The sequence below is a fragment of the Carcharodon carcharias genome, chromosome 4 (assembly GCF_017639515.1).
Source record: "Carcharodon carcharias isolate sCarCar2 chromosome 4, sCarCar2.pri, whole genome shotgun sequence".
Lineage (NCBI taxonomy): Eukaryota > Metazoa > Chordata > Chondrichthyes > Lamniformes > Lamnidae > Carcharodon > Carcharodon carcharias.
Genome location: NC_054470.1, coordinates 168955300 through 168967675, shown reverse-complemented (window position 1 = coordinate 168967675; position 12376 = coordinate 168955300). Strand labels below are relative to the sequence as shown.

The following is a 12376-nucleotide window of genomic DNA, read 5'->3' as shown; positions in this document are numbered from 1 at the left end:
TCTTGCTGTACCTTTCTTATGAGCCCCCATTATTTATTCCTGTATACTTTGTCCTACAGTGTAGTTAGGGGGCCTATAACTTACTCCCACAAGTACTTCTTACCTTTGCTATTTCTTATCTCTACCTGTCCTACCGAAATGTCATGCGCCCTTGAATATTCAGGTTCCAGCCTTGGTCAACTTGCAGCCAAGACTCTGCAATGGCTATCTAGTCATACATATTTATTTCTATTTGAGCTGACAATTCATTGATTTTGTTATAAATGGTATGCATGTTCCGATACAGAGCCTTTAGTTCTGGGTTTGTACGCTCTGTCTTTTCCTGCCATTACCCATATCGCTACCCTATAAGAGTGTTTTGTCCTTTCCCTTTAATTTACCACATCTTCCCCCGCTTCAGATTATGAAGAGAAGTTTGTTGGGCTTTCTTGTAATCTTTAGAGAGCTTCAACTAATGCCTTTACTTTTCCCTAGAGTATGAAGAAGAACTGGCAGAAAAGGGTAAAGGACGTTGAAATTTTAGCAAGCAGCTATCAAAAACACCCTATCAGCCCGACTTACAAACCTAAACTTTCGAAGCCATGGCAACCGTCATCAATTTGGAAGTTGTTTCACCGTCAACAGCAAGCCTTTAATTTTTCCAAGAGCTGTAAGGCGGTAAAGTAAACTATATTGCTACGTTTCACAAACTTGAATTGAAATTTGTTGCATAGTGAATAACAAATGGACTTTCGGGAAGAAAAATCAAACAGATGAATTAGGAGCAGGAGTAGGCCACTCAGCCCCGCGAGCCTGTTCCGCCATTCAATAAGATCATGGCTGATCTGATTGTAACCTCAACCCCACATTCCTGCCTACCCCTGATAACCTTTCACCCCCTTGTTAATCAAGAACCTATCTAGCTCTGCTCGCTAACCTCCCTATTTTTGTAATCAATACTCCTCACAATGAATGATAACATTCTATTAACTTTCCTAATTACTTGCTGTACCGGCATACTAGCCTGTTGCAATTCATGTACTAGGACACGCAGACCCCTTTGAATCTCAGAGCTCTGTAATCTCTCACCATTTAGATAATAAGCTTTTTTATTCTTCCTGCCAAAATGGATAATTTCACATTTGCCCACATTATAATCCATTTGCCAGACCTTTGCCCACTCACTTACTCTATCTATGTCACTTTGTAAACTCTTTATGCCCTCTTCACAATTTACTTTTATACCTATTTTTATGTCGTCAGCAAATTTAGCAACAATTCCTTCAGCCCTTCATCCAAGTCATTTATATAAATTGTAAAAAGTTGAGGCCCCAGCACTGATCCCTGTGGCACTCCACTTGTCACATTCTGCCAACCAGAAAAATACCCATTTATGCCTACTCTCTCCTTCCTGTTAGCTAGCCAATTTTCTATCCATGCCAATATGTTACTCCCTACACCATGAGCTTTTATTTTCCGCAATAAACTTTGATGTGGCATTCTATGGCCTTCTGGAAATCCAAGTACAGTACATCGACTGGTTCCCCTTTATCCACAACACGTGACTCCCTCAAAGAATTCCAATAAATTGGTTAAACATGATTTCCCTTTCACAAAACCATGTTGACTCTGCCTGATTACCTTGAATTTTTCTAAGTGCCCTGCTATAGCATCTTTAATAATAGCTTCTAACATTTTCCCCATGACAGATGTTAAGCTAACTGGGCTTTAGTTTCCTGCGCAAAAACAGAAAATGCGGAAAAACTCAGCAGGTCTAACAGCATCTGTGGAGAGAAAGACAGCGTTAACATTTCAAGTCCATATGACTCTTCTTCAGTCTGAGTTTTTCCAGCTTTTTCTGTTTTTGTTTCAGATTTCCAGGATCCGCAGTATTTTGCTTTGTTCCTGTAGTTTCCTGCTTTCTGTCTCCCTCTTTGAATAGGAAATCCTTCCCCAAATCTAGGTTATTTTGGAAAATTCAGACCAATGCACCAACTATCTCACTAGCCACTTCTTTCAAGGCCTTAAGTTGAAGTCCATCTGGACCTGGGGATATGTCAGCCCACAGCCCCAACAATTTGCTTAATACCACTTCCCTGGTGATTGTAATTTTCCCCGAGTTCCTCCCTCCCTTCCATTTCCTGATTTACAGCTATTTCCAGGATGTTACTTGTGTCCTCTATAGTGAAGACTGAAGCAAAATACCTGTTTAATTCATTCACCATCTCCCTACTTTCCATTATCAATTCCCCGGATGCACCTTGTATAGGAACAATGCTCATTTTGTTAACTCTTTTCTTATTTAAATATAAACTCTTATTATCTGCCTTTATATTTCTAGCTAGCTTCCTCTCATACTCTAATTTTTCCCTCCTTATTAATCTTTGTCATTCCTTGCTGCTCTTTATTTTCTTTCCAATCTTCTGACCTGTCCCCCATCTCTGCATAAATATATGCTTTTTCATTAAGTTTGATACTGTCTTTAATTTTTTGAGTTAACCATGGATGGTGGGCCTTCCCCTTGGAATTTTTCTTTGTCATTTGAATGTATAATTTCTGTGTGCATTCTGAAATATCCCTTTAAATGTCTGGCACTGAACTTCTATTAACATATCCCTTAACCTAATTTGTCAGTTCATTTTAGCTAGCTCTGCTTTCATGCAATCATAATTGCCCTTATTTAAGTTTAAAATACCAGCCTTGGATGCACTCACTTCTCCCTCAAAATGTACGTAAAATTGAATCATATTATGATTGCTACCTAGGGGTGTCTTCACTATGAGGTTATCAATTAATCCTATCTTGTTGCTCAATACCGGGTCTGGTGTATCCTGCTCTCTGGTTGGCTCCAGAATGTGCTGTTCTAAGAAACTATCCTGAAAACATTCTATGAACTCCTCATCTACGCTACCTTTGCCCAGCTGAGTTTTCCAGTCTATAGGTGTAATCGTCCCAGATTTGCACTAAGTGCAGTAGCGGGCGGGTAAAACCATATTTCACCCACCAAGCGCAATGACGGCTTTTCACGCAGTTTCGTCCCAAACCCGCTGCATGAATTATGCATTCCCAGGAAACTTGCTATTTTCATGGCAGGTGGGCTTTCATTTGCTCGCCACGCTGTGACCTCGCCACTTCATCACGCCAGGTGCAATATTTAAAGTGCAGCTGTGCACACACCTCTCATTGCTTCCAGCCCACAACTGCTACATGGAAGACATGGCCCTGAAAGGCAAGAAGAATGCAGCCCCCAGGTTCACTGATTCATCCCTCGAGCGCCTTTTGGAAGCAGTGGAGGCCTGCTGGGATGTCCTGTACCCCCGCTCTGGCCACAGGATGGGCAGCAACACCATTAATCTAGCTTAAGAGGCGGTGACAATGGTGGTCATCACCAGTGCCCTTCAGAAGAGGGCCCCTGGCTGACTCCTTGAGGAGAAGGGATAGCTGGAGTGAGATCAAACTGCCCAGCACCCTTCTCACGTACACAGTGTTGGAGGCCAACTATGGTATCTGTGATGGAGTTCAGCCCGCGCAGTAGTTAGGAGAGACGTCCTGAACCAGGATGGCAACCGCCATGGAGACCTTGGTTCAGACCTTCAGACCAAAGTGATGATCTGGCCTTGCACTCACTGGACACATTACTGATGCCTGCACCTCGGCGGTGCTTGTTATTGCTGCCAGAATGCCGTGGGCAGGCGTCACAGAGTTCCCGTCATTCTCTCTGTGTGCTCTCAGCACCTTTAAGGTGGGGCTGGCCCTCATCTCTTCAGCATCTGTGACCAGTGACACTGTGCTCCTGAAGGGCTCAGGTGCTAAAGGCGGAAAAAGCATCAGATACTTTTAAAGTTTCGTGGCTGCATCTCTATGATATGACCCTGATCACAGAGTGCAAGCGAGTTGTCCTCGCTTCTCGGGGGCTATGTGAAGATCTATGAAGTGTCCTCACTGCATTCATCATCATCCTTCTGCAATCGAGCAACAATTAGGACCTCCACTGCATCTCTATGACAGGAGCATTATCACAGAGGGTACGTACGCTGCCATAGCCAGACTGGAGTCAAATGTTCATAGATGCAATGTGAGTATCTCATGGTGTCTCCCCATTGCATTTCGTCATCATTCTCCACAAATCTAGCAGCTGTGATGGCCTCCCGAGCACGCCTGCCTCACCTGGCCAGCACGAGGGCCTCATCGCCGTCATCATTGCCTTCAAGGACCTCATAACCATTGATGTCCTTCTCATTGGAGGAGACCTCCAGCTCCTGCATCTTCTCTTCAGCCAGCTCCTCGCTCTGTTGCAGCACTAGGTTGTAAAGGGCGCAGCAAGCCATGACGATGCGTGAAACGCTCTGTGGACCATATTGCAGGGCTCCACCAGACCAGTTCAGGCACTGTAACCTCATTTTCAGCATCCCGGTGGTTTGCTCCACCAAGTTGCAAGTTGCAGCATGAGCCTCATTATACCTTTGCTCTGCTGCAGCCTGAGGCTGCCACAAGGGTGTCATCAGTCACGATCTCTGCAGGTAGCCCTTGTACTCAAGGAGCAACCCCTGCAGCCTCCATGGACTCTGGAAGATGTCAGGGAACTGCAACTGACTATAAGAATGTAGGAGTCCTGCACACTTTCTGGAAACCATGCGCAGACCTGCAGGATGCATTTGTGATTGCCGCACATGAGCAGTGCATTCAACGAATGGAATCCCTTGCAGTTGACATAGTTGACAGTGTGTTACAACGGAGATCTGAGCGCCACATGAGTGCAATCAGTGGCATCCTGCACCTCGTGAAGGTGGCATCCATGACCACCTTCTGTGCATGCCCCCACCAAGGGCTAAAATTTTCACCTCGGTTCCTGGAAAGGGAGGAAATGATTTAGAGGAAAAAATTAGGAATGCAAAAGGATACATATCTCCATAAAAGTAGACCAGATATCAAACAGAACTTGCCGGCAGCCAAAACATAGGGCAGAATTTTGCCTTTGATGGGCGGGTGGGCCCCACCAGCTCGGCAGCAAGTGGGCAGCCAATTGCTGCCGCCGAAGCCAGCCCTGTCACCATTTTTAGTGAGCGGGCCACCCGACGGGAAGCACTATGCACTTCCTGGGTGGGGTGGGGGGGGTTGCAGGCAGGATTTCCCAACTGTCAAAGTGCACTCTTTCGCACCGAGACTAAGTGTTGTCTCAGGGAGATTGATGAAAGGTTTATAAAGTTCAAAATAAAAAAATTATTAACATGTTCCCCTCATGGGACATGTTAATAAATATGACAAACTTTATTAAACTTTTTAACAACAGATATGAAACCTCATTCCGCCAGTGGATGAGGTTTCACGTTTTTTCAGAAGCCCACTGGGGGTCCTGGCCTACCCGCCAGCCTTAAAGTTGGATGAGCAGGGCCTTTAATTTGGTTAATTATCCTGTCAATGGCCTCAATTGACAGGTCAGCGGGCAGACAGCTGATAATCTTTTAAATCTTTTAAATGGGCAGACAGCTGATGTTGCTGTGCTTCCACCTTCCTGAATATTTAAATGGGGCGGGATGACGTCAAGGGTTCCCACCCCTGACGTCATTTCGCCTCAGAGAGCAGGCCCCACCCCTAACTCGCTGATGGAAAAATTCTGCCCATAGAGTTGAAAACCTCAAGTAAACATGACAGGCTAAATAGGAATTAAGACCTGAGTTGTATCCTTTTCTATTTTCAACATTTTCATTAAAGGACATTCATGTATTTGCTTTGGAGAACGAAAAGGAGAAGAAGGACACTATGCATGGACAGCGAATTTACCTTGTCACAACGTATACTGAGCTATGGTTTTACTATCGGTAAGTGATCAAGCTAATAATCCTAATAAAAATTATTTCATGTGAATTTTGAAGATAAGGGAAGTTTAAGCTTTACTTGTGCGGCCTTGATTACTGGTGCTCGACTGGCGGGTTTGCAGGTGGGGGACCCAAAAGATACCTGTGGGAAACTTTCTTGCCGCCCATTCCGCTGACCTGGCCATGATTTAATGTGGATGGGATGGTGCGGGCAAGCACTGCTATTTTTCAGTGCAGTTCACCAGAAATCTGCGTGATCGATGCAAAGATTGTGGAATTTTAAGCGCATATTTTGTTCAGAGCAACTTGAATTTCCACAAACGTATGCAGGAGTATTTTTTAAAAATCAATCTAGAATTGGGCCCTGTCCACAAAACTGCCATCGGCCACAAGGTCAATTAATCAACAATAGTCGCTCGGTAGTACAGAACTTGAATATTGCTGTAAAGGGAGACAAGCTGCCAAAGCTTTTTGTATTGCACTCATCAGGACAAACACAAGAATGCCAAATTTCAAATTATCATGTTGATTGGTTGGCAAGTCAACTCATTCTTGTGTTTGCCCTGATGAGTGCAAGATGAAAGGCTTAGGCAACATTTTTCAGCTATAATCACCAATAGGAGTTTCCACTAACTGTACTTGTTTGCTGGTTTGCAAGGCAGTTATAAAAATTAAACTGAATCTTTTAGGTGCAAGAGCACAAATGGGTGCATTTTGAAAGGTTTTACATGTAATTTTTAATTCACCAAGAAACTGGTCATTGTACCGCAATCTAACTAGAAAATAGTTCTGTAAAGTCATATTCAGTAATGTAAAATTGACTGTTCATAGGTGGTGGATTAGCACTGTGACTAAAAATGCTTATTTTTGTAATAAACTCAGCTGTATTAATCAAACTTAACCAACTTCATTTCAAAATATGAAGGAAAGTTTTGAAAGCAAAATTAGAAATTACATTTTAAAACACTGCTAAGTTGCACTGGTTCATGGCAGATGTGTCAAGCGATTTGCAAATGAGTTTGAGTGGAAAGTCAGAAAAAGCACTTTTCAAATGGTTGAATTTTTGGCAAGCAGCAACCCTACCCAACATTATGTGCTTAATTATTCATTTCTTTTTGTATGGAACTGTTTTTAATTCTTTAGGTACAGTATAATCATGTCATTATTAGGAACACCAGTAGTCACATATACTTGTAACCTTCAGGGTTTAAAAGAGCAAACTTCAAGCTGGTTCTTGAGCATGCAACGTGGAATTGGCCCAGGTGAACAAATTACTGCTATGACTCAGACTGGTTATGTATGATCTGCTTTTGTCTTTTGACAAAACTTTACTAAGAGGTTTTTAGTGTTGAAGTTATACAGTCTGATATCTAAATTTTGAACTCAATTTTAAAAAAGGTTATAACCCTCATTCAAAAGGTCTAACAAGTCTTTCTTACTCTCAAACTTGCAGGTACAAATGTACCTACTGTAGATATTCCATGCTGGTTATGAATTCAGTGCACATCTAGAATACTCCTAGTTTCCAATATTTCATGGTTGTTTTCCAGAAAATACCAAAAATCATTAATGCATTGCTATGAAGTAATTCCAGAAGGATCTGTCTGCCATTTGTATTTTGACTTGGAATTCCTTAAACAAGCAAATCCAGAATGTGATGGAAAACAGATGGTGGTGAAGTTAATTCAGGTGCTAATATTATAATTGTTTATTTTAGTGTTTGATCTTGGTTTTGTTCCTGATGTGTTTTATTGAGTTTAGATCAATTTCACTAGATTTAAAAAGAACTTACATTTATAAAGTCAGGTTAATGTAGAAAAACAATGCAAGTTAGGTTGTAGAGATGTGATCAGATGAAAATCAAGAAGATTCTTGGTCAAAGAGGTGGGATTTCAAGAGGATCTTAAAGAAATCGAGGGAATTAGAGATGTGGAGTCGTTTATTAAACAGAAAGTTCTCGGAGTATTGTAGGATTGGAGCAAGTTACAGAAATAAGGATGTGCGAGGCCACGTAGGGATTTAGACTTGAAGGTAAAAATTTAAAATTTGAGGTGTTAGGGAAACGGGAGCCAATGTAAGTCACTGAGCACATAGGTAATGAGTAAATGGGACTTGATGCAGGTTACCATATGGTCAGTAAAGTTTTGGATCAGATAAAGTTTGTGGAGGCTAGAAGATGGGAGGCATACCAGGAGAGCATTACAGTATTTGAGTCCGGAGCTATAAAAGGGCTGACAAATCAATAAGGATCAACAGATGGTCTGTGGCAGGGAGAGGTGGACAATTTTTTTATTCTTGGAGAGAAAATGGATCAGTAGCTCAGATCAGGATTAATAAGATGCCAAGGTTGCAAACAGTCTGGTTTAAACTGAGATAGAACCAGAAAGATATAATTAATGGAAAGGGAAGTATAGGGATGGGGCAGGAGCCAAAGATTTCCAATGCTTAACTCATCGAAGACTAGATGTCAGACAAGCAGCCCTTCAGCGCAGAGGGAGGATAGAATCGGGTGTCATCAGTGTTCATGTGGAACATGATGCCATATCTTTGAGTGATATCGCTGAGGGTCAGCATGTAGTTGAAGAGATATGGCCCAAGAATCAATCCTTCAGAAACTTCAGATGTAAGGGCATGGAGGTGGGAAGAGGAGCCGTTTCAAGAGAAAATTTGGTACAATTGGATAGGCAAGAGTAGAATTAAGCAATGCAATCCCACTCAGCTTGACAACAAAACAGAGCTTCTGGAGCAAGGTGGTGTAGCTGACTGCCAAATGGGACAGAGAAGTTGAAAATTATGAGGGGCATTAGTGCATCACAGTCATAGAGCATATCATTGTGATTTTGATTATAAATCCAATTGAATTGATAACTAATTGACTTTTTTGCAAACAAATATTAATACAATGTTCTTTAAAAAAAAAGTTTTAAATGGTCCCTTGTGGTTCTTTCATTCTGTCTCAGGATTCTCTTGCATATAAGGTTACATGGAAGAAAGCAGAGAATGCAAGATCAACAGAAAGATAAGGGCCTTTGAACATTAGTGTTAAGTGTTTTATAGATTAAACCAATCTTCATGTTCACCAGTATCTTATCCATAAATGAGGTTGTTACTGGACAGCTATCATGTGAAAATGTTTTTGATATCTGTTTCTCCTTTTTTGCTTTACACAAAAGTGCCTTCTCTTGACTGACTAATTCACACGATCATAATGTAATTAAAAATGAATAAGGCTATTCAGCCCATCTTAGTTCAGCTGTCCAGAACAACCCTACATTTTTCTCATTGCAGCATCTTACTGTTTCTTGAATGATTCCAGGATCCTAGCCTCCACTATGCTGTTTTTCAGTCCAATCCAAGTTGTTGGCTCATTTTCAACCTCCCCATCCGTCCCATTTTTGTTCCTGTACCAAATTTCAATGTTCACTCTTGCAATGTGAGGAGAGGCCTACCAGATAATGTAACTTCTTATAAACATTTTTAAGGATATAAATTAAAGAGCTGTATAATTACTTTGTGGATTTTGTGAGTTTCTTAGCCACATAGACCACAAAAGTTTCATGTTAAATCTCTGAATGAACAGATTTTGCTCAGGAGGGGAAGTGGAACTATAATCAGTCTGTGTCCTTGGTCTAGTGGGATGAAGGTTAGTTAGGTTTCCTGCTTCTGATTACTGTCCACTGATCACTGCTGGAAAATGGACACGTGTGGATATTTGGGTTCGGAACAGTGATGTCCTTCTGGCTTAGTGACTTGCTGATGTGAAAAAAGAACAATTGTTGAAGTTACTAGAGGACTGCTGGTTACTATAGAACTTGAACCCCAACTATAGATGCAAACACTCCAATATTCTAGACATTCTTTAGTAAATACAATTTAATTGATTTTGCAGGAACTTTGTAAAGCAAGATTTAAGACTGTGTTATGTAATGTTTAAATCAAATAGATGGTACAGTTAAAATTATGCATTGTAGTGAGAGTCTAAATCACTTTAAGCATAGAATTTGCATCTTTGTAGAACTTTGTGCATAATGCCCTGTGATCAAGCAGTAACCGCTTTTTTACTTTTTTTATTCAGTATGTTTGTCAAAAATTGGAAGAAATGTACAACATAAATTGTTCAGTGAAAGATATTTTGAACTTGGACTCCAGTAACCATCAAAAATTTAGCCGCCATCTTGTATTTCATCTTCCCAATGCAGCCTTTAAGAATAATGTGCATGTTGGTAAGTCTTCTAATTGAAGCATTTATTTCTGTTAACAAGGTTTGACATCCTCGCATCGCAACAAAGGCAAAATATTCCACTGTCAACAGGAGCGTCCAGCAATATCGATGCTATATCTAGACTCCTGATAATGTTACTCTCTCCAGCATATTGGGATGTAAAATATTTTAAGCTATTTTCAAGTTAAATATGGTTAATAGGGAAGGACGAAAATGAGCAATAGTGAGATTGGAAAATCATATAGCCAAATTTACACCACCTGTGCACTTGGTGAAAATATTTTGTCAGCCTTAAAGTGGTTTTGGCCAAAAGGTGGAAAAATTTTATTGAAACAGCACATCTCATTAAAGATTACATAATTTTTCATTTGTTTAGAACTGAATCTGACAGCACTTTCCCTTCACCTATCTGGGGTTTGCTGAAGGAAAGTTCCAGAGAGCCCTTAAAGAAGCAGAGGCTTTTTACCCATGTATTTTTTAATTTTTAGTTTCACAGTTTGTTTTTAGTACGAGTTTTATTAATATTTTTATGAAAAGTTACATATTTAAAAAGATTATTTTTGGAGTATTTTTTGTCAGATATTTTTTGTAATCCTGATATAGCCAAATATTGGCAGCTAATTTATTGGAAAACAGATTGTAATTGAAGCATTTACAGAACTTGGTTTGGGAAGGATAAGCTGAAAAAGGAAATTTTTTTTTTCAAAAACATGTTAACAACTTTTAAGGAGGCCACAAACACAGCCAAGCATCTGAATTCAAGTTATAGAGACCTGCAGTAGTCAGAAAATCAAGTTAAATTTAACAAACGGCTCTAATACAATGCTTGAAATGGTACATATGGAAGAAAGTGTGCAAGGGAAATCAACAGGCAACACAACTAAACAGCCATTATGCCACTGACCATATTCCTAGACTGTATATAGTGGACTGAGCGGAGCTGGCTGCACAATATGGACTTGAAATTACTTTTTGAACTAAAATGGGCAGGGAGTGGATGCCTGTGGTTGTTTTGTGTAATTGATGGAATGCTAATTTAATCGTGGGAATATAGGCTTTGAAATGTGCAATTTTTGTTTGTCATTAATTACACACAAATCAGGCATTACCCAGCTTTTATCAAGAGCAAATTTACTCCATATTAAGTATATAGCTGATCATATTTGTTGGTTACTGATCGTCCTTGGGGCACCAAGACCTCTGATTAAGATAGGTTCATTCAGTGCAAACAAGGGTTTAAACATAGCACCTCCTAGCTCTGTATCACAGTGCTACACTGCCATGTGTATTTACTCACTGATCTGTTGGGGTGCTCTCAAAAGGCATAATTTCATGAGACAACAGCTGCGAAACTCATTTCCACAAACATAAATGCACACAACTGATTGTGAGCTTCTTATTTTAACGCGTGTATGCATGTTTTTCCTATGTTTAATTTTTTTTAAAATGTGGTTCCACAGGCAATAATACTGATCATTTTCTGGTTAGATACACATGCATAGGTATTCTGATTAGTTCTGAATGCTGATTTCTTTGTCTCTTGACTCATTGGGTAGATTTGTCACTGGGGCCTGACCTTCTTCCCATTTGGCTCCAGATAATGTTACAAGCCTGTGATCTATTTGTAATGTAAGGGCGTACGGGTGTTTGACTTGGAAGTAGCTGGAGTAGAAGGTAGATAGATGGTAGTCAGTATGAGGACCTAGGTACTAAATTAAAAAGCAGAATCTCAAAGGCAATAATATCTGGATTATTACCTGAGCTACGTGTAAATTGACACAGGTATATAAAATTAGCAATGAATGCGTGGCACAAAGACTGGTATGGGACAAGTGGGTTCTGGTTCGTGGGGCACTGGCAGCAGTACTGGGGAATGTGGGGGCTGTACTGTTGGGAAGGTCTACACCTGAATTGTGCTTGGAATGGTGTTCTAGTGAGCTGCATAATTAGGGAAGGAGAGAGTGCTTTAAGCTAGATAATGGGGACGGGGGATCAAATTTGGGAAGATGTGTTAAACCAAAGAGCAGGGACAAGGCAAGAGAGAAAGGTACTGATGTGAGAAATGATAAACAGACCATGACAGGAAGGGACAAAGAGTAGAAATCTAAGCATAAACCAGAAGATAATGCTAGAGGTTACAAAACTAATAAAAGGACAAAGCTAAAGGCTCTGTATCTGAATACATATAGCACTCGAAACAAAACGGATGAACTGATAGTGCTAATATAAATAAATAAGTACGATTTGATAGCCATTACAGAGACATGGCTGCAGGATGACATAGATTGAGACTTGAATAATGAAGGCTATGTGACATTTAGGAAGGTGGCGGTGTCACTCTCTTAATTAAGGATGGTAT

General features: G+C 40.6%; 1 protein-coding gene across 7 annotated transcripts in view; it reads left to right on the top strand.

The window, feature by feature from the left end:
• The window catches only part of primpol (primase and polymerase (DNA-directed)), a 46511-nt gene that overhangs the window by 5465 nt on the left and 28670 nt on the right, over positions 1 to 12376 (top strand). For 5 of the 7 annotated variants that reach the window (XM_041185817.1, XM_041185813.1, XM_041185814.1 and 2 more), the window contains exons 2-5: positions 475 to 657; positions 5692 to 5798; positions 7346 to 7484; positions 9871 to 10018. In XM_041185817.1, the coding sequence (XP_041041751.1) occupies positions 478 to 657; positions 5692 to 5798; positions 7346 to 7484; positions 9871 to 10018 (574 nt within the window). In that variant the 5' untranslated portion in view covers positions 475 to 477. Of the gene's footprint in view, positions 1 to 474; positions 658 to 5691; positions 5799 to 7345; positions 7485 to 9870; positions 10019 to 12376 lie in introns of those variants that run through there. The other 2 variants (XM_041185816.1, XM_041185815.1) reach the window with 2 other exon arrangements.